The sequence below is a fragment of the Salvelinus namaycush genome, chromosome 38 (genome assembly GCF_016432855.1).
Source record: "Salvelinus namaycush isolate Seneca chromosome 38, SaNama_1.0, whole genome shotgun sequence".
Lineage (NCBI taxonomy): Eukaryota > Metazoa > Chordata > Actinopteri > Salmoniformes > Salmonidae > Salvelinus > Salvelinus namaycush.
Window position 1 is genome coordinate 20,075,891 of NC_052344.1, and position 20,968 is coordinate 20,096,858.

Sequence of the window (20,968 nt, forward strand, 5' to 3'; positions counted from 1 at the left end):
GTGTCCTTCTTTGCGAGGCATTGAAAAACATCCCTGGTCTTTGTGGTTGAATCTGTGTTTGAAATTCACTGATTGACTGAGGGACAGAGATTAAGTAGTCATTCAAAAATATTGTTAAACAATATTATTGCACACAGAGTGAGTCCTTGCAACTTATTATGTGACTTGTTAAGCATATTTTAACTCCTGAAATAATTTAGGCTTGCCATAACAAAGAGGTTGAATACGTATTGACTCAAGACATTTCAACTTTTCATTTTCTATTAATTAGTAAAATGTTTGGTAGTGTGTAGGCCAGTAAATTCAGGCTGTAACACAACAAAATGTGGAAAAAGTAAAGGGGTGTGAATACTTTCTGAAGGCACTGCATGTGGCAGTTTGGAATATGAAGGATTAAAGAAAGGATTAGGAGAGTTTTTATGTTGTTATGATTGTGTTTGTCACCTGACCTACTGACTCACCAAAGCAAACTGAGGATGCAATGTGGACTGGATCCTGTCCATCCGGGAAAGACTTGCTAAGTGAACCAAGGTGATCTATGCATAGCAAACGCACACACACACACACACACACACACACACACACACACACACACACACACACACACACACACACACACACACACACACACACACACACACGGGAGAAAACATACACACACCGTATAATGGGGCTAAGGATAATGTCACAAAGAGGACACCTCTGACAAAATAAATACTCAGCATAGGCAGGTGGTGGACTGGGGTAGCTACAGTAGACTTTTACAAATTACAAGACGAATAAAAGCACGATTCGTATGAAAAATATATTTAGGGAAATGTCCATTGATAAGTACATAATCGATTCATTATCAATACCCAGAAATTTGAGAAATGTTCGCCGTTATTGACAGACTATAGGCTCCTCCCCAACAGTGAAGCAGAATCGCTTGACGTTGAACCGCAGCCCTTTTCGTTTCCAGCTCAGCAGATCTCCATTTTCTTCGGGCCACTATTCAGGAAAAGAGGAGAAAATACTTGGGAAAATGAATGAAGAATACGACGTTATCGTGCTGGGTACCGGACTGACGGTGAGAATCATTTTACCATGCCATTTCGTTCCTTGAATAATCTAAACGATGCTCAGAGGGAATATGTTCCTTCAATTGCCACTTTGTGCTAGCTAGCGTAGTTCAACTATCGGTTGGGCCTAATAAGCTAGCTACCTACTGTCAGTGGTCACGTCTGTCAATGTTTGCATTCACAAATATTTTTCTCAATGAACTTAACTTTCGGTAACTAGCTAGATAACTAATACGTTTAACGTCATTTAAGGTGGTGACTCAGTCTCATATTCATGCATACTGTTTATCAATCAAGTTGGAAAATCTAGCTGGCATTGGTAGCAAATTGGTTAGCATGATAGCTGGATAGCTACTGTAGCTAATGCCAGCTTTGTTTAGGCTAACGTGTCCCAGTTTGACAGTGTATTGTCCTTTTTTAGTTTGAAAAAGTGTGCATATGCTCTCATGTTGAGTGTGATACAAAGGTAGTGTACTTCGAGTTGGATACTAATTTATGTAACGTTACCATCACCATGCGATGAAGCTTTATTCATGAGTGCTTGGATTTTTCAACAGGCGGTGGTTTTGGTTTGTTTTGGGGAGGAGATTCTCCCCGCGAGTATTAGTTTAGCTACTGTAGCTAACTTGTAACTAGTTAGCTAATCTAACTGGTGTACCTATAGTACACTGATCAGAAATATAAACGCAACATATTCAAAGATTTTACTGGAGTTATAGTTCATGTAGGAAATCAGTCAATTGAAATAAATTAGGCCCTAATCTATGGATTTCACATGACCCAGAGTACAGATATGCATCTGTTGGTCTGGTTTGACCACAATTTGCATCATGCAACGTGACACATCTCCTTCACATAGTTGATTGTGGCCTGTGGAATGTTGTTCCACTCCTCTTCAATGGCTGCGCAAAGTTTTTGGATATTGGCGGGAACTGGAACACGTTGTCCTACACGTCGATCCAGAGCATCCCAAACATGCTCAATGGGTAGATGACTGGTGAGTATGCAGGTCATGGTAGAACTGGGACATTTTCAGTTTCCAGGAATTGTGTACAGATCCCTGCGAAATGTGTCTGCATTATGCTTAAACATGAGGTGATGGCGGTGGATGAATGGAACTAAAATGGGCCTCAGGATCTTGTCACAGTATCGCTGTGCACTCAATTGCCATCAATAAAATTTAATTGTGTTCATTGTCTGTAGCTTATGCCTGCCTACCATAACCCCACCGCCATCTTGGGGCACTCTGTTCACAACGTTGACATCAGCAAACCACTCGCCCACACGACACCGTCTGCCATCTGCCCGGTACAGTTGAAACCGGGATTCATCCAAGAGCAAACTTCTCCAGCGTGCCAGTGGCCATCGAATGTGAGCATTTGCCCACTGAAGCCGGTGACGACGCCAAACTGCAGTCAGGACAAGATGACGAGCACGCAGATGAGCTTCCCTGAGACGGTTTCTGACAGTTTGTGCAGAAATTCTTTGGTTATGCAAAACCCCAGTTTCATCTGCTGCCTGGGTGGCTGGTCTCAGACAATCCCGCAGGTGAAGAAGCCGGATGTGGAAGTCCTGCCAAATTCTTTAAAACGGTGTTGGAGGTGGCTTATGGTAGAGAAATTATCCTGCAACTGCCCTGGTGGACATTCCTGCAGTCAGCATGCCAATAGTACCCTCTCTCAGAACTTGAGACATCTGTGGCATTGTGTTATGTGACAACTGCACATTTTAGAGTGGCCTTTTATTGCCCCCAGAACAAGGTGCACCTGTGTAATGATCATGCTGTTTAATCAGCTTCTTGATATGCCACACCTATCAGGTGGATGGATTATCTTGGCAAAGGAGAAATGTTCACTAAAAGGGATATAAACAAATTTGTGCACAAAATATGAGAAACAAGCTTTTTATGCATATGGAAAATTTCTGGGGGCTTTTATTTCAGCTCATGAAACCTGGGACTAACACTATCATGTTGCATATATTTTTTGTTCAGTATAAATAGCTAGCTAATTCAGTGTTTGTAAAATGATTGGGTAGTGAACAGACACACCTGCAATTTCTGAACCTTACTCCACCAAACCTGAATGTAGCGAGCTAATGTTACATAGCTCAGGGTTTCCCAAACTCTGTCCTGCCCAAGCACTGCACAGCTGACTCAAGTAATCAAAGCAAAAACCAAAACGTGCACCCAGGGGGAGCCCGAGGACCGAGTTTTGTAAACCCTGATTTCGCAAGCTAGTTTCTCAAGTTGATTCAGCAGTACTAGTTAATTACTTTGTATCCACTAGCCAGCCAGCAAATTATATTTTTATCAAAGGATATTCTGTCACGGATATTAGTTCTCGTACATTTTGTAGCTAGCTCACAAGAACATACATGGAATCATTGAGAGAACCAAAATGACCGATACTATGTTGTTCCCACTGCTTTACTCAGCTGTAAAACACTCGGTTGAGGCATGACAGGAAAAACTTGATAGAATTTACTGTACTCTGAGGCCTCACTCAAATGATCTATTTACAGTTTCCTGTCTGTCTCGCATGTCTGACTCGGGTAGGGGAGTTTCCTAAAAAATAACAGTTCAGCAATAGAACACACATACAAGAAGACAATCATACTGTTACATTGGGAAACAATCCATTGCCAAGGTTTGAAAGCAATACTGTCAATGATATAGGTCCAGCTAGTACCTTTGCTATCAGTCACACTGACTGTCACATTCCATGATTACATCATTTAGTAATTCCATATTCCATCCAGGAATTGTGTGAAATCGTTCAGAATCCTGTGCAGCCACGTTTTGTGTAGTCCACTCCAACAGGATGTGGCAGTCAGGAAGGCATTTTGGCTTGTCAGCGGTAGGGGTAGGCAGCCTGGTTGAGAGTGTTGGCTTTTGGGTTGGTGACTCCTGTGTTGTTTTAGACTGCATATGGGTGTGGTTCGGTCGCGGAGGAACTGAGAGTACAGGGCAAGTTTAAGTTCTGCAAAAGCCAGACAGACCGTTGTCAGAGCTCTGAGGCGTCACGTAGACCTAACTGGCGCCATATACTATGATACAGTGGTACGATACGAGAGATAGGCTTAGTTCCATCTGATGCAGGTCAACCCTAGCAAGTATCCAGTTCTGTTTGGCATCTATTCAAGCATCTCCCTGCTCGCCATACACTCCACACTGATTGTGGTCCATGTGGTTCCTCTGTGGTTGAGAAAGACATGGTGGGGAAAGGAGAACTGGCTGTTCTGGGATATGTTTTTATTGTATGTATCCTCCTCCCTCTGCAGCTGGGTCCTAGCAAACATCTACCTCTAGTCTCCCCAGCATCTGGGACGTGGCTGGGGGGATGGTGGTGTCCTTGTCCGTCTGTCCCCATACTTAAAGGATGGGGGCGGCAGGTAGCCTAGTGGTTAGAGCATTGGGCCAATAACCGAAAGGTTGCAAGATCGAATCCCCGAGCTGACAAGGTAAAAATCTGTCGTTCTGCCCCTGAACAAGGCAGTTAACCCACTGTTCCTAGTCCGTCATTGTAAATAAGAATTTGTTCTTAACTGACTTGCTTATTTAAATAAAGGTGAAATTTAAAAAATTAGGCACAGGAGGGCATGGTCATCAATATTATAGCCCCTTTTTTACACCACCACTTGATACTGTTGGTTGTCATGTGATGCCATTAATGTGATTTCATTCTGACCAATCACCTTTTTCCTGATAGAAGGATAGAGGGCTGCAGTAGCGGATGAAACATGGAGGCTAGATTTAGGTAATAACTTTGTCATTCAATTAGAGCAAGGGAAGAAGATGAGTTGATTGTTCTAGTACTGTGTGTGGATCCTGAGAGTGTGCAATGACATTACAGATGCAGTCCAGAGATATTGGATCACAAACCTTTGGAGCCACACATGAAGGAGTTGTGGGGAAATGTCAGCCAGGGTGGCACTATCACACAGTCACTCTTGTTCCCAGCGTGACTCACACTGTGGCCTTTTGAACTTCAGAGAGCCGCCCAACACTTTACCATCTTCAGAGTGTGCCTCAGTCAGTCACTCATCATAAAAATCCACCTGCTTTTTATAGGGCTGCTGTGTTAAAGATTTAACTGTGAAATCCCCCCCTGACTTCAATGTGTTTTATTGGTTGTGTTTGACTCTTCCTGCATTGAGGATTGGTCTCTTCCCATCTCTCACCCTGAGGTTGTGATGCCTAGGCTACCCCACAGAATGTCAGAGCCTACAGACAGCAGGGCTGCCTGAGTCACATGCCACTCAAAATTGTGTCTGGAAGGCATCCATTTACTGCCATATATTCTTCTGGAAGTTACAGCACAAAAAAAATAATATATGTTTTGTCACACCAGATAGTGAAATGTGTTGTTTAACAAGGTCAACCATAGTAGAACGGCGCCCCTGGAGCAAATTGGGCTTAACTGCCTTGACAGCCTTGACACGTCGACAGGTTTGTCACCTCGACGGCTTGGGTATTCAAACCAGCAACCTTTTTCCTTACTGGCCCAACACTCTAACCACTTGGCTACCTGCCACCCTCCATGTATATTTAATGGATTTACAAAACCGTGATGAGAAACAAGGACAATTTTACGCCACACAACCAAATTGAGAATAAGTCTCCAGCCTTCCTCTGATTGTCTTCCTAAATGAATAGGGAAATATGAATTCCTTCCCACATGGTGGAGTTTAGACATTTGCTGAGGTATTTTTCTCTAATCCGAAATCCTCAAGACACGTTTGGACTTTCAGTTGCACCTTTCATGGTGCCCTTTTCCCACGAAAGAAATACATCTGTAAATACTTGGTAGTAATTGGTACTAAAATGGTAATTTGGTCATTATGGATGGAACATCAAAGGCAAGTGCCAAAGGCATTACCTGAACCTTTTTCTAAGATGCCTTTTATGAAACAGACATTCCTCATGTGCTTGTGGTAGACTACCAGTCAGTGAGATGAGCACATGCCTCCACTGCGGATCTGCAGCACAGGCAGTCCTGCATCTCTTTAATCTCACGTTGAGTGACATCAATGCTTCTCTCTGAGAGTGGACATTGATTTTTTCCCCCTGAGAGACCTGACCAGTCAGTGCTTTTTTTAGCTCAGTAAAAGTCCCTGTTTGTCAAACGTTATGGTCTGAAAATGCAGTGGTGAGGAAATGATACTTCCCTTACCTTAAACTTGCCCAGCCCCAGACAGAGGGGTTGGCTAGGGCTAGCATGGGGCAGGCAAGTGGGTCAGGGACCCTGTATCCCCATGGTGATGGGAACAGCAGAGGTGGGGTGCTGTTTTTGTCCACCAGAGCCCTGTCCTAAGTTGCCCTGATCTGAATGCTGCTGACTCTAGGGAGATGGAAACTTAAACAATAGCCACACCAGAGTCACTTCCTGTGACATAATGCATTGTGTAAGACCTGGCAGCAGTGTACACCAGGAGTGTGGAATCATGATGCTGTGGTGTCCTGTTTGTCGTATTATTAGTCATTGTCAACACAGTGTAGCCTATAAAATATGCCTCTACCACAAACACAACCTGTCACCTCTTCTCCCCTATTATATTAAATCTGAGTCATTCCACGGTCTTATCTAGGGTGATTTGTTACAGTAAGATCAAATATTGTGGATTCAATATGTAGGCAGAAGCTACTGGATGAGGTAACCCTCTGTCAGCACAGTGTTCTGAATCAGGCCGCATTTCAGTTGAACTTCTTTTCTGAATAAAGTCCATGGAATCACATGACACCTTTTGAAAGACGGTGGGAATTCGAGAGTCAGTCACACGCGCGCACGTTTTCCTCTGGCTGGCCGGCAATAATGTACCAGGCAGCCCGTGATTCTTGACTAACTTTGGAGAAACTATTGCCTTGACAGAGGAACTCGAATCGCAGCCTAGCACTGCAAAGGGAGAAACAGAAAGCTGCTGATCGGCAGCTTGGTTGTCCTATCTAGCCTAAATTCCGTCTTTTAAATGGAGTGTGAGTTGAATTGGACGCTCAAACCTAGGAGAAACAGAAAGCTGCTGATCGGCAGCTTGGTTGTCCTATCTAGCCTAAATTCCGTCTTTTAAATGGAGTGTGAGTTGAATTGGACGCTCAAACCTACTCCCCTCTCTGCATAGCTCCCCTCTTCAGCGGCCATTGCTAAAACCCTTTATTTTGTGGCGACACTGTCACTACAGACTGCCTCTACTCTAGAATGACAGAGAATGTTGAATAGAGTTCTGTGTTGTAGATTCTGGAATCTCCTTCTCTACTGTTAAACAAACTGGAGATCATACTGAATTAACTCTGTGACTCTGGTCCCACCCCCGCCCCCCCCCCCCCCTCTCCTCCACTGCCCTCTTATCAAAAGTGGCGAACACACACACCAGCACTGATGCCATCTTCAGTCACAGCCTTAGCGGGTCATGGTAGTTAGGCTACATAAGTCTACTCTCCCAGAAGATTCAACAGTAGATTTAATGTTTGTCTGTTGTGTCATATCAATCCTATTTTTATGAAATTCCTGCTTATTAGGCTAAATGATTGCTTACACTATATAATCAGTGTTAATCCATCTTAAGTACACACACGACTAGCAGAGGGGAAGCATGGGTAGATCACTAGCATTAGCTATCATTATAGAGACCCTGCCAGCTAGACTGGTCCACTGTTGCCAGCCACACAGTCAGTTATCAGATTGGAGCATGAAAAGACAGGGAAAAACCAGACAGGGACCACATTCATTACTTTGACTACATCTGCGACAAAGCCTCAAATGTTTCCTTGTCTAGTTGAATCTGGGCTGTGTGAAATGTGAGGCTTTTAGTGCATTTTCTGCCGTAACGAGACCGTGACTGTCTGCCATTATGAAACACAATCCTATCTGGAGAAGAAGAAAAAACTGATACCAGCAATATTCATACAACAATACAATCTCAAACATGAAAATCAATATCTATGATTGAATTATCATTCCAAATGTTTGACCTGTGCGATATTGGCAACTATCCAGGTTTAAGTGATTTGTGTGATGCTCAAACCCCTCTCCTTCCTGCCTCTCGTCCAATAGGAATGCATCCTGTCAGGGATCATGTCGGTGAAGGGGAAGAAGGTCTTGCACATGGACCGGAACTCCTACTACGGGGCAGAGAGTGCCTCCATCACTCCCCTGGAGGATGTAAGTCAACCTCTGACCTCTGAGGCGCTGACCCCTAAGACCAACCTCAACAGGCCACACAAGACACAAACTAAGACTGCACCATTCTCTTACACAAGATAACAGGCAGGATGCCTACTCACCCATTTCCCAGAAATGTTTGTAACCGTATGAATCTGAATGAGGAGGCATGAGAAAGAGAACAAGGAACTAAGCATACAAATCTGAATATCCTTAAAAATGGGTGACAGCACATGATCATCATAGTCAGTTGCTGCTTATATATGCACTCTGTTGTATTCCTCTTGGCTAAATTGCTGCTTCAACAAAATGGCAAATGATTCTCTCTTTTAGCTGTATAAACGCTTCAGTCTCCCAGGCGCCCCACCGGAGTCCATGGGAAAAGGCCGGGACTGGAATGTGGACCTCATCCCAAAGTTCCTCATGGCCAACGGTAAACACTAATCACCACTTTTTATTATGTATTATATTAACTAGGGCCAGGAGTTTTCCTGACCATGTCACCAGACAAGGAAAAACTCTGGGCCTTGGATATAACACTTCATCCTTGGTCTCAGGGGAAAAGAAGGGATGAATACCAAAAATGTGATTCTGGAATATTCAGTAGTTGGGTCGTGGCCATATTTGATAGTGCGACTGATCTTGTTGCCTAGCAATGATTGGATGTGGTTGACAGGATGAGGCAACAGAGAGAACTTTCAATTTGAAGACTAATGAAGCTGTATATGTAAAAGTGATTGGATTGAACTTTATTCTCCTAACCTGTCTGGGAAAGGTAACACTGATTTGTCTGTCTGACCTGTGCAGGTCAGTTGGTCCGCATGCTGCTGATCACACAGGTGACGCGATACCTGGACTTCAAGGTGATCGAAGGCAGCTTCGTCTACAAAAAGGGCAGCATCTACAAAGTGCCCTCCACTGAGACCGAGGCCCTGGCATCCAGTGAGTGGTACAGGGGGACTATGGGAAATAGAGGAGAGGTTGGGTTTTGTAGTTTTTATGTCTGATAAGCTCAGGTTAACTGCATACAGTAAACTTTTAATCAAGTCTAATATCCATCCGGCTTACAGCAGTCTAAAACAGTGAATTGTTGACATGTCATACGTCAAAATGTCTTACTGTCATCACAGCTCCTCACAAATAACCTCTTCCTGGTTCTGTATTGTCTTGCTTTTCAGCTCTCAATCATGTAGATAATTAGCTACCCCTGAATAGCACAACTCTCTCCCATACAGGTCTGATGGGGCTGTTTGAGAAACGGCGCTTCAGGAAGTTCCTGGTTTTCGTGGCTAACTTCGATGAAAACGACCCCAAGACCATGGAGGGCGTGGACCCCAACAAGACGACGATGAGGGACGTGTTCAAGAAGTTTGACCTGGGCCAGGACGTCATCGACTTCACAGGACACTCCCTCGCCCTCTACCGGACAGACGAGTGAGTCACCTGCATCATCTTATTGGCTGAGCCAGAGATGGAAAGTGTTCGGACATTTTGGGGTTAACTAAAAAGCAAGAAGAATTCCAGGTAGTCTTGTTTGCAGTTGCACTACGTTGATTATCAGATTTCAGAATATAGCAATATTCTGAGACTGTGATAAATGTCACCGTTATGATATACCTTTTAGATGACAGGGTGTCAAAGGTAGTCATTATATTTTCCATTCTTTCAAGAAACTTGGTTATATATTCAAAGAAAGCACTGTATTCATTCTTGTCTCTCCCCTCTCTCTCAGGTACCTGGACCTGCCTTGCATGGACTCGCTAAACAGGATCAAGCTGTACAGTGAGTCTCTGGCCAGATATGGCAAGAGTCCGTACCTCTACCCCCTCTACGGCCTGGGGGAGCTACCCCAAGGGTTCGCCAGGTAAGGCTCAACTCTGACCTCTAAACCTCTATCATTTTCCGTCTAGCTGCCTTTTTGTTTCATCCGTGTTTTGGCTTGTTGACTTTCACTATGCAAATAAAAGTTTGACTCATTTGAATCCAAATACAATGTTCAGCAGTATGCCCAATGATTACTTCTTATTTTGCTGTTGGACTGTTCGAATTTAGATGGGTCTTTTTCAAAGTGTGCTATTTCTTGAAAGTATACAATAGAATTCTGAACCGTGTGCTTCTAGTTAAAATTGACATTGTCAGAGAATTGAACATGCTTTACAGAATCTCTCCCTCTCGTTCCCTGTCTCCTTCCTGTAGACTAAGTGCTATCTACGGAGGAACCTACATGCTGAACAAGCCCATTGAGGAGATTGTCATGGAGGATGGAAAAGTAGTCGGAGTCAAGTCTGAGGGAGAGGTAAAAATCGTATTTCTCCCCGGCTTATATAGATGCCATACTCTGAGGACTAGAGGAAGGCATATGTAATCTTAGCGCTAATACTTAACCTATTCCCCCACCTCAGATTGCCCGCTGTAAGCAGCTGATCTGCGATCCCAGCTATCTAATGGACCGCACAACCAAGGTCGGTCAGGTGATCCGGGTCATCTGCATCATGAACCACCCCATCAAGAACACCAGCGACGCCAACTCCTGCCAGATCATCATCCCCCAAAACCAGGTCAACAGGAAGCACGGTGAGCCCCACTGCAGGAAGTGATGTCACCACGCAAGGCCCCTATGGAAACAACGCATTTATAAATCGAACATGAGAGACCATCTTCACGCTCAACTACCCAAAAGTATTGAGTACTCTACTTAAGACTAAGATGATACTAACATCACGTAGCAGGTGTAAAATAAATGCCTGAGGGGGGTTCCCACATCTGGGTTTAAGGGGAAAAGGAAGCTAGTTTGAAGATACTGTATCCCTGAAAACTGTTTCCCCTGACCCCGCTGAGGGTGAGATGATGGTGAATCAAATGAATCTTTGAAGGGTGGCATGGACCTAATCATATCACTGCCCCAAATCGCACCCAACTCGGACAAGGAGTGAAATATTGAATTGACTAATCTTTTTATTTTTTTTCAGATATCTACGTGTGCATGATCTCCTATACTCATAATGTGGCAGCACAGGGGAAGTATGTGGCCATCGTCAGCACCACAGTGGAGACGGACAACCCTGAGATGGAGGTCAAACCAGCCATGGACCTGCTGGAGCCTGTCGAGCAGAAGTACGAGCCTCATCACTAAACTGTTGTTGGATGTCTCCCACTAGTCTTTACTACAGTCATGTTGACTTTGTCATTTCTTTCTGCAGGTTTGTGAGCATCAGTGACCAGTACGCACCAACTGACATGGGTGCTGAAAGCCAGGTGGGTCCATTACTTCTGTTTGTTTCTGCTTAACCCAGTCAAATCCAGTGGCCTTGTGTTAACAAAAATACAATTATTGCTTGTCTTGTTTGCCTGTGTTTAACCATCTATTGTTTTCTTTTTGTTGGCGTAGATCTTCATGTCCCGTACCTACGATGCTACCACCCACTTCGAGACCACCTGCGACGACATCAAGGACATCTACAAGCGGATGACGGGAACCGAATTTGACTTTGCCGAGATGGAGCGCAAGAAGAACGACATCTTCGGCGACGCAGCTGACCAGTAGAGAAACGAGCGAGTCTGCAACACTCGTGAATATCAGATATTTGCCACGACAACTGAAATCTTAAAAAAATAAGGAAAACCATCCACAAATATAGATAAATGGGCTGGCTGACGATCCAAGTATATGTTTTGCCCATTATGGAAGTTCACCCTATATATGAAGTTACAATATAGCATCGCTGGAAAAGGGGGCCAGGTGGGAGTTATGCATTTTCTAATGGCATTCAGACAGTTGTTGCACTGAACATTGGTATACATACGCCCTACATTCTTTTTCATTATGTAACTGATCATTTTCTCTCCTGGATGAGGGCTTTTAGTCCACAGATGTCAAATCAATTGATCAATCAAAAGAAAACAGTACCACAGTGTGGGAGGGTCAAATCTTTTCTGTTCAAATACTAAAAGTAAATAATGCAACCATGTAAAAGCATAAGTGTTTTGGGGAAGTGAATCATGAAATGTGATCAGATCAGTTGTATTTTTCTTGTCAGGTGTTTTTGTTGTGAGGGAGGTAAGTGAGTGGCTTGGCTTGTTCCAGTTATAACGAAGCAATATTCCTAACAGGCCGTAACCAAAAAAGGGTTTGGCCAGCAAAGCTTCATTTGACCACCAAAACCTTGTGAGAGAGAGGAAGCTTTTAATTGTTTCCTGTTACCAGCTAATATAAATACTCCCATCGATTGTGATTGGGGGGGCCTTGTTTTTTGTTTTAATTTATCAGCTCCCTTGTCCTAGTGGCTCATCTCCAGCCTCTAGTAGGCAGCCCTGGGCAAGGCATCTTACTGCACATAGGCCAAGCCACTGAACGAGCAAGTGTAGTCCAACTACCTGGACCTGTTTGCAGCAGCTTGAGTAACCCATAATGTAATAGAATACTATTCTTTCCTTTACTATTAAAAATGAACAGACCCAAGCAGACTGAAGCAGGTTGGGGATTTGTGGTGAGGTTGACTAATTGCTTTAAAAGGACCAAATGTCTACTATGGCAGTATTGATATAAGGGCCCTGTTTAAATGTCATCAATGTAAAAAATTACAAAAAGATTACAAAAAGACGGTGCTCAAATGATTTCTGTACTGCAAAGTAAAAATTAACTTGTGAAAAACTAAAGTATTTGTTGTCCTTATTCAGTAGTGAGTCGAGTATTACTGTCTGATGGGCTTTTGTGTGGTCATTTGAGTATCAGGAGCTTTGCCTTTGACACCTCCTCTTTAATACTATTTTATGATATCATCAACCTAAACTGTCTGCTGCAGCATCTATGAACTTTGCACTGAAGAGGATATTTGAGTTATTTATTTGATGCAGGACTAAAAACAGACAAGAACAGTCTGATTCTTATGACAAAGACCATCCTTTAATGAAGTGCAAAGATTACTCTGGATTTGGTGAATTCCTGTATTGGCTGGTTGGTATTAATATGGCAGCCTATTTGTAACCGTTTTAATGTGTAATGGTAAAATGCACTGTTAACATGGCATGTCCACAGAATCAAAAAGCTGTTACATGTTTGGTACTTCAAAGTCCCAAGTAAATCAAAATCCCAAATAAGTAGTAACATTAACATGGTGCCTTCTAATTGCAGTCGCTGTACTCATAATATACAGGAGAACGATCGCCTTACGGCGAGGATAGCTGTGCTGCAAGCCCAGTTTCAGACGCAATCGTTAGGCAAGGGTAATTTCAGTGTAGGAAAGGATGAAACAGCGTCTGTGCCACCAGTAAGTACAGATAGTAGTATAAATCCCCTCGCACAGTCCCCGCAGCCGGACAACTTTCTCATGGCTTCTGGAGGGGAATGCTCAACCGGTGTCGCTCATTCAGCCGACAGAAACTTTCAACCGGTTTTCCCCATTAAGCAGCGAGTCGGAGTCTGAGGCCAAGCCTTCTCTTGTATCTACTCCTCCCGTTACGGGGTCTGAGACGCCGAAGCTTCCCACCGTTAGCTCTGACAAATTGAAAACCCTAGTCATTGGCGACTCCATTACCCGCAGTATTAGACTTAAAACGAATCATCCAGCGATCATACACTGTTTACCAGGGGGCAGGGCTACCGACGTTAAGGCTAATCTGAAGATGGTGCTGGCTAAAGCTAAAACTGGCGAGTGTAGAGAGTATAGAGATATTGTTATCCACGTCAGCACCAACGATGTTAGGATGAAACAGTCAGAGGTCACCAAGCGCAACATAGCTTCAGAGTGTAAATCAGCTAGAAAGATGTCGGCATCGAGTAATTGTCTCTGGCCTCCTCCCAGTTAGGGGGAGTGATGAGCTCTACAGCAGAGTCTCACAACTCAATCGCTGGTTGAAAACTGTTTTCTGCCCCTCCCAAAAGATAGAATTTGTAGATAATTGGCCCTCTTTCTGGGACTCACCCACAAACAGGACCAAGCCTGGCCTGCTGAGGAGTGATGGACTCCATCCTAGCTGGAGGGGTGCTCTCATCTTATCTACCAACATAGACAGGGCTCTAACTCCTCTAGCTCCACAATGAAATACGGTGCAGGCCAGGCAGCAGGCTGTTAGCCAGCCTGCCAGCTTAGTGGAGTCTGCCACTAGCACAGTCAGTGTAGTCAGCTCAGCTATCTCCATTGAGACTGTGTCTGTGCCTCGACCTAGGTTGGGCAAAACTAAACATGGCGGTGTTCGCCTTAGCAATCTCACTAGGATAAAGACCTCCTCCATTCCTGCCATTATTGAAAGAGATCGTGATACCTCACATCTCAAAATAGGGCTACTTAATGTTAGATCCCTCACTTCAAAGGCAGTTATAGTCAATGAACTAATCACTGATCATAATCTTGATGTGATTGGCCTGACTGAAACATGGCTTAAGCCTGATGAATTTACTGTGTTAAATAAGGCCTCACCTCCTGGTTACACTAGTGACCATATCCCCCGTGCATCCCGCAAAGGCGGAGGTGTTGCTAACACGTTTTCGTCTTTTGAGCTTCTAGTCATGAAATCTATGCAGCCTACTCAATCACTTTTTATAGCTACTGTTTACAGGCCTCCTGTCACGTTCTGACCATAGTTCTTTTGTGTTTTCTTTGTTTTAGTGTTGGTCAGGACGTGAGCTGAGTGTGCATTCTATGTTGTGTGTCTAGTTTTCCGTTTCTATGTTTGGCCTGATATGGTTCTCAATCAGAGGCAGGTGTTAGTCATTGTCTCTGATTGGGAACCACATTTAGGTAGCCTGTTTTGTGTTGGGTTTTGTGGGTGGTTGTCTTCTGTCGTTGTGTATTGCACCAGATAGGACTGTTTCGGTTTTGCCACATTTGTTATTTTTGTAATTTTGTAGTGTTCACGTTTATCGTCTTTATTAAAACATGTTGAACACTAACCGCGCTGCGCTTTGGTCCTCTCCTTCGTCCACAGAAGAAAGCCGTTACACCTCTTGGGCCATATACAGCGTTCCTCACTGAGTTCCCTGAATTCCTATCGGACCTTGTAGTCATAAGCAGATAATATTCTAATTTTTGGTGATTTTAATATTTACATGGAAAAGTCCACAGACCCACTCCAAAAGGCTTTCGGAGCCATCATCGACTCAGTGGGTTTTGTCCAACATGTCTCTGGACCTACTCACTGCCACAGTCATACTCTGGACCTAGTTTTGTCCCATGGAATAAATGTTGTAGATCTTAATGTTTTTCCTCATAATCCTGGACTATCGGACCACCATTTTATTATGTTTGCAATTGCAACAAATAATCTGCTCAGACCCCAACCAAGGAGCATCAAAAGTCGTGCTATAAATTCTGACAACACAAAGATTCCTTGATGCCCTTCCAGACTCCTTCTGCCTACCCAAGGACGTCAGAGGACAAAAATCAGTTAACCACCTAACTGAGGAACTCAATTTAACCTTGCGCAATACCCTAGATGCAGTTGCACCGCTAAAAACTAAAAACATTTGTCATAAGAAACTAGCTCCCTGGTATACAGAAAATACCCGAGCTCTGAAGCAAGCTTCCAGAAAATTGGAACGGAAATGGCGCCACACCAAACTGGAAGTCTTCCGACTAGCTTGGAAAGACAGTACCGTGCAGTATCGAAGAGCCCTCACTGCTGCTCGATCATCCTATTTTTCCAACTCAATTGAGGAAAATAAGAATAATCCAAAATTTATTTTTGATACTGTTGCAAAGCTAACTAAAAAGCAGCATTCCCCAAGTGAGGATGGCTTTCACTTCAGCAGTAATAAATTCATTAACTTCTTTGAGGAAAAGATCATGATCATTAGAAAGCAAATTACGGACTCCTCTTTAAATCTGCATATTCCTCCAAAGCTCAGCTGTCCTGAGTCTGCACAACTCTGCCAGGACCTAGGATCAAGAGAGACACTTAAGTGTTTTAGTACTATATCTCTTGACACAATGATGAAAATAATCATGGCTTCTAAACCTTCAAGCTGCATACTGGACCCTATTCCAACTAAACTACTTAAAGAGCTGCTTCATGTGCTTGGCCCTCCTATGTTGAACATAATAAACGGCTCTCTATCCACCCGATGTGTACCAAACTCACTAAAAGTGGCAGTAATAAAGCCTCTCTTGAAAAAGCCAAACCCAGAAAATATAAAAAACTATCGGCCTATATCGAATCTTCCATTCCTCTCAAATTTTTTTGAAAAAGCTGTTGCGCAGCAACTCACTGCCTTCCTGAAGACAAACAATGTATACAAAATGCTTCAGTCTGGTTTTAGACCCCATCATAGCACTGAGACTGCACTTGTGAAGGTGGTAAATGACCTTTTAATGGCGTCAGACCGAGGCTCTGCATCTGTCCTCGTGCTACTAGACCTTAGTGCTGCCTTTGATACCATCGATCACCACATTCTTTTGGAGAGATTGGAAACCCAAATTGGTCTACATGGACAAGTTCTGGCCTGGTTTAGATCTTATCTGTCGGAAAGATATCAGTTTGTCTCTGTGAATGGTTTGTCCTCTGACAAATCAACTGTACATTTCGGTGTTCCTCAAGGTTCCGTTTTAGGACCACTATTGTTTTCACTATATATTTTACCTCTTGGGGATGTCATTCGAAAACATAATGTTAACTTTCACTGCTATGCAGATGACACACAGCTGTACATTTCAATGAAACATGGTGAAGCCCCAAAATTGCCCTCGCTAGAAGCCTGTGTTTCAGACATAAGGAAGTGGATGGCTGAAAACTTTCTACTTTTAAACTCGGACAAAACAGAGATGCTTGTTCTAGGTCCCAAGAAACAAAGAGATCTTCTGTTGAATCTGACAATTAATCTTGATGGTTGTAAAGTCGTCTCAAATAAAACTGTGAAGGACCTCGGCGTTACTCTGGACCCTGATCTCTCTTTTGACGAACATATCAAGACTGTTTCAAGGACAGCTTTTTTCCATCTACGTAACATTGCAAAAATCAGAAATTTTCTGTCCAAAAATGATGCAGAAAAATTAATCCATGCTTTTGTTACTTCTAGGTTAGACTACTGCAATGCTCTACTTTCCGGCTACCCGGATAAAGCACTAAATAAACTTCAGTTAGTGCTAAATACAGCTGCTAGAATCCTGACTAGAACCAAAAAATGTGATCATATTACTTCAGTGCTAGCCTCCCTACACTGGCTTCCTGTTAAGGCAAGGGCTGATTTCAAGGTTTTACTGTTAACCTACAAAGCGTTACATGGGCTTGCTCCTACCTATCTTTCCGAGTTGGTCCTGCCGTACATACCTACACGTACGCTACGGTCACAAGACGCAGGCCTCCTAATTGTCCCTAGAATTTCTAAGCAAACAGCTGGAGGCAGGGCTTTCTCCTATAGATCTCCATTTTTATGGAATGGTCTGCCTACCCATGTGAGAGACGCAGACTCGGTCTCAACCTTTAAGTCTTTATTGAAGACTCATCTCTTCAGTAGGTCCTATGATTGAGTGTAGTCTGGCCCAGGAGTGTGAAGGTGAACGGAAAGGCTCTGGAGCAACGAACCGCCCTTGCTGTCTGGCCGGTTCCCCTCTCTCCACTGGGATTCTCTGCCTCTAACCCTATTACAGGGGCTGAGTCACTGGCTTACTGGTGCTCTTTCATGCCGTCCCTAGGAGGGGTGCGTCACTTGAGTGGGTTGAGTCACTGACGTGATCTTCCTGTCTGGGTTGGCGCCCCCCCCTTGGGTTGTGCCGTGGCGGAGATCTTTGTGGACTATACTCAGCCTTGTCTCAGGATGGTAAGTTGGTGGTTGAAGATATCCCTCTAGTGGTGTGGGGGCTGTGCCTTGGCAAAGTGGGTGGGGTTATGTCCTTCCTGTTTGGCCCTGTCCGGGGGTATCATCGGATGGGGCCACAGTGTCTCCTGACCCCTCCTGTCTCAGCCTCCAGTATTTATGCTGCATTAGTTTATGTGTCTGGGGGCTAGGGTCAGTTTGTTATATCTGGAGTACTTCTGTCTTATCCGGTGTCCTGTGTGAATTTAAGTATGCTCTCTCTAATTCTCTCTTTCTCTCTTTCTTTCTCTCTCTCGGAGGACCTGAGCCCTAGGACCATGCCTCAGGACGACCTGACATGATGACTCCTTGCTGTCCCCAGTCCACCTGGCCGTGCTGCTGCTCCAGTTTCAACTGTTCTGCCTGCGGCTATGGAACCCTGACCTGTTCACCGGACGTGCTACCTGTCCCAGACCTGCTGTTTTCAACTCTCTAGAGACCGCAGGAGCGGTAGAGATACTCTTAATGATCGGCTATGAAAAGCCAACTGACATTTACTCCTGATTATTATTTGACCATGCTGGTCATTTATGAACATTTGAACATCTTGGCCATGTTCTGTTATAATCTCCACCCGGCACAGCCAGAAGAGGACTGGCCACCCCTCATAGCCTGGTTCCTCTCTAGGTTTCTTCCTAGGTTTTGGCCTTTCTAGGGAGTTTTTCCTAGCCACCGTGCTTCTACACCTGCATTGCTTGCTGTTTGGAGTTTTAGGCTGGGTTTCTGTACAGCACTTTGAGATATCAGCTGATGTACGAAGGGCTATATAAATACATTTGATTTGATTTGATCTCAAGCTTAGAACTACAACTCCCAGAAGCCTATGCGGCTTCCCTGTCCTTATCGTAACATATATCGTCACATGGACCCTGTTCCTATAAATAAACCCAGTCCACCCATGTTGATTTTGTTTCTGTCACGCTAATATTTCACAATAAAAAATCCTGCAATAATGGAAATGACAGCGCCACAGCGTTCTAACTTTGGAAATATTGTTTTGCTTTTATTCATTGCCCAACAATGTTCATTGGATGAACGCATAATTGTGCAACCAAAGCGTAAATACGCAGGAGGTCGCGTTTGTGTTAGAGCCTCTCCCCTTCCTACTAGGGTTTTGGGCAGACCAAACCGCGTTTCATGAGGCGGGTCCTTAGGCAGGGCCCTTCAGGTGAAACAGCTGATTGATGGTGGCACTTCTGTAAACATGGTGACAGTAGACAACATCACTCCTCTCCATGACGCATGCATCCAGGGACATCCAAACTTTGCCCGACTGCTACTAGATGCAGGGGCTCAGGTGAGGCAGCTACAGTAGGGCTAAATATATAGAGCTGTAGCAAGAGACACCAATACACCTAGAGCATGTGTACCAGTAGTGGTCCCCCTCCGCCTATCTCTTCATACCTTCCTCTTTACCCCCTCTCCCCCAGGTGGACATGAGGACCATCCATGGTAGCAATCCTCTCTGTAACGCCTGTGCTGCGGGGAGCCTGGACTGTGCAAAGATGCTGCTGGAACATGGAACCAAAGTCAACCCCTCCCTCACAGCACTCACTGCCTCTCCCCTGCACGAGGCCTGCATAAAGGGTAAGACGGGAATGATGAGGGGGTATATGACTGGGGAAATGGTGATAAGGCAGGGTCAGGTGGACTGGAGGAGGGAGAAAACAGAGCAGGAGAGGGAAGACTGACCAGGATAGGAGGGAAGAGACTAGTGGAATATGTTTTAACAGGAGAAGGAGAGGTAAGAGGACTGGAGGAAGAGGTAAGGCGATAAGGGGTAGCACTAGGGTGAGTGAAGTAGGAGTGCAAGAGAAGGGGTGGGTGTGAGGAGGATGCACCATATGTGTATAGATGTGTGTGAGAACTTCATATCTAATGAAACCATTTTGTATCTGTCTATATACTGTAGGTAATGCAGATATAGCGAAGCTAATGATAGCGCATGGAGTCTTGCTAGAGGCCTTTGACCTCCAGTTCGGTACCCCGCTACATGCTGCCTGTGCCACGGAGCATGTGGACTGTGCCAGGGTGCTGCTCAAAGCAGGTGAGGATGGGGACAAAGAGGAAAACATTGTCTCAGGCGACTGCTGTATTCATATCAATGGCTCTGTATGGCCATACAGTGTTTATGAATACGTTTTACATACAAGTATTTGTTATGCTGGGCGGACACTGTAGAATTTCATTCACAAATCTGCCACAAAGCCACATTTTCCTGAGAAAATGTAAGTATCGACTGTAAACAGAATGTGTTTTCTGTTCAGGTGCCAAGGTGAATGCAGCTAAGTTCCATGAGACGGCTCTCCACCATGCTGCCAGAGTAGAGATGGTGGACATGATTGAGTTACTGGTGGACTTTGGAGGCAATGTGTATGTCACAGACAACGACAACAAAAAGCCCATAGACTACACCAAGCCTGGCTCTCCCACTGAACAATGCTTACAGTATTATGAAAGTAAGTCTAGAGGCAATAATATTTTCCATTTGTGATTCCATCCCTTGTGACTTTTGTCATTGTGGCTGTCTGGTTATCTCTAGGTACTCCTCTGAGTCTGCAGCAACTTAGCAGAGTGGCTCTGAGGACGTTGCTGGGTACCAGAGCTCTGGAGGTTGTTGCTGGGTACCAGAGCTCTGGAGGTCATAGGTCAACTGGACATATCTCAACGTACCATCAGCTACATTCTCTGAGACATGAGGGGTGCTGATGCCGCCTTATGAACTGACTCATGGATGGATTCCCAAAGGAATATCAGGAAAAGGAAAAAACTTGAATACTAAGTTGGGACACATCTCATCTTCTGCATATGTTTTGTTTACTGTGGGACACACATAAAATATGATGTGATGGATTACTATGTTATAAGCAGTAACAATACATTGTAAAATACATTTCAAGAAGGCCTGCAACAATGATGTTATAATATTTTATAGAGATGAAAGCTTGTTTTAGCATGGTTAG

The 20,968-nt window shown here is 44.2% G+C and overlaps 1 protein-coding gene and 1 pseudogene across 1 annotated transcript; both read left to right on the top strand.

Moving 5' to 3' along the window:
* Window positions 1–926: 926 nt before the first annotated feature.
* LOC120032009 (rab GDP dissociation inhibitor beta-like) lies at window positions 927–12,874 on the top strand. Its single transcript, XM_038977916.1, has 11 exons — window positions 927–1,069; window positions 8,111–8,218; window positions 8,552–8,651; window positions 9,026–9,160; window positions 9,454–9,652; window positions 9,951–10,082; window positions 10,415–10,514; window positions 10,621–10,792; window positions 11,188–11,332; window positions 11,419–11,473; window positions 11,607–12,874. The coding sequence occupies exons 1-11, from the start codon at window positions 1,025–1,027 to the stop codon at window positions 11,760–11,762; spliced, it is 1,347 nt and encodes a 448-aa protein (XP_038833844.1). The 5' UTR covers window positions 927–1,024; the 3' UTR covers window positions 11,763–12,874.
* LOC120032084 lies at window positions 12,664–20,714 on the top strand (annotated as a pseudogene).
* Window positions 20,715–20,968: the final 254 nt, after the last annotated feature.

Coding starts and splice junctions, on each gene's coding strand:
- LOC120032009 (XM_038977916.1), top strand. CDS start 1,025: ATGAATGAAGAATACGACGTTATCGTGCTGGGTACCGGACTGACG. Junction 10,515..10,620: donor GAGTCAAGTCTGAGGGAGAG/GTAAAAATCGTA, acceptor CCCCCACCTCAG/ATTGCCCGCTGTAAGCAGCT. Junction 10,793..11,187: donor CCAGGTCAACAGGAAGCACG/GTGAGCCCCACT, acceptor ATTTTTTTTCAG/ATATCTACGTGTGCATGATC.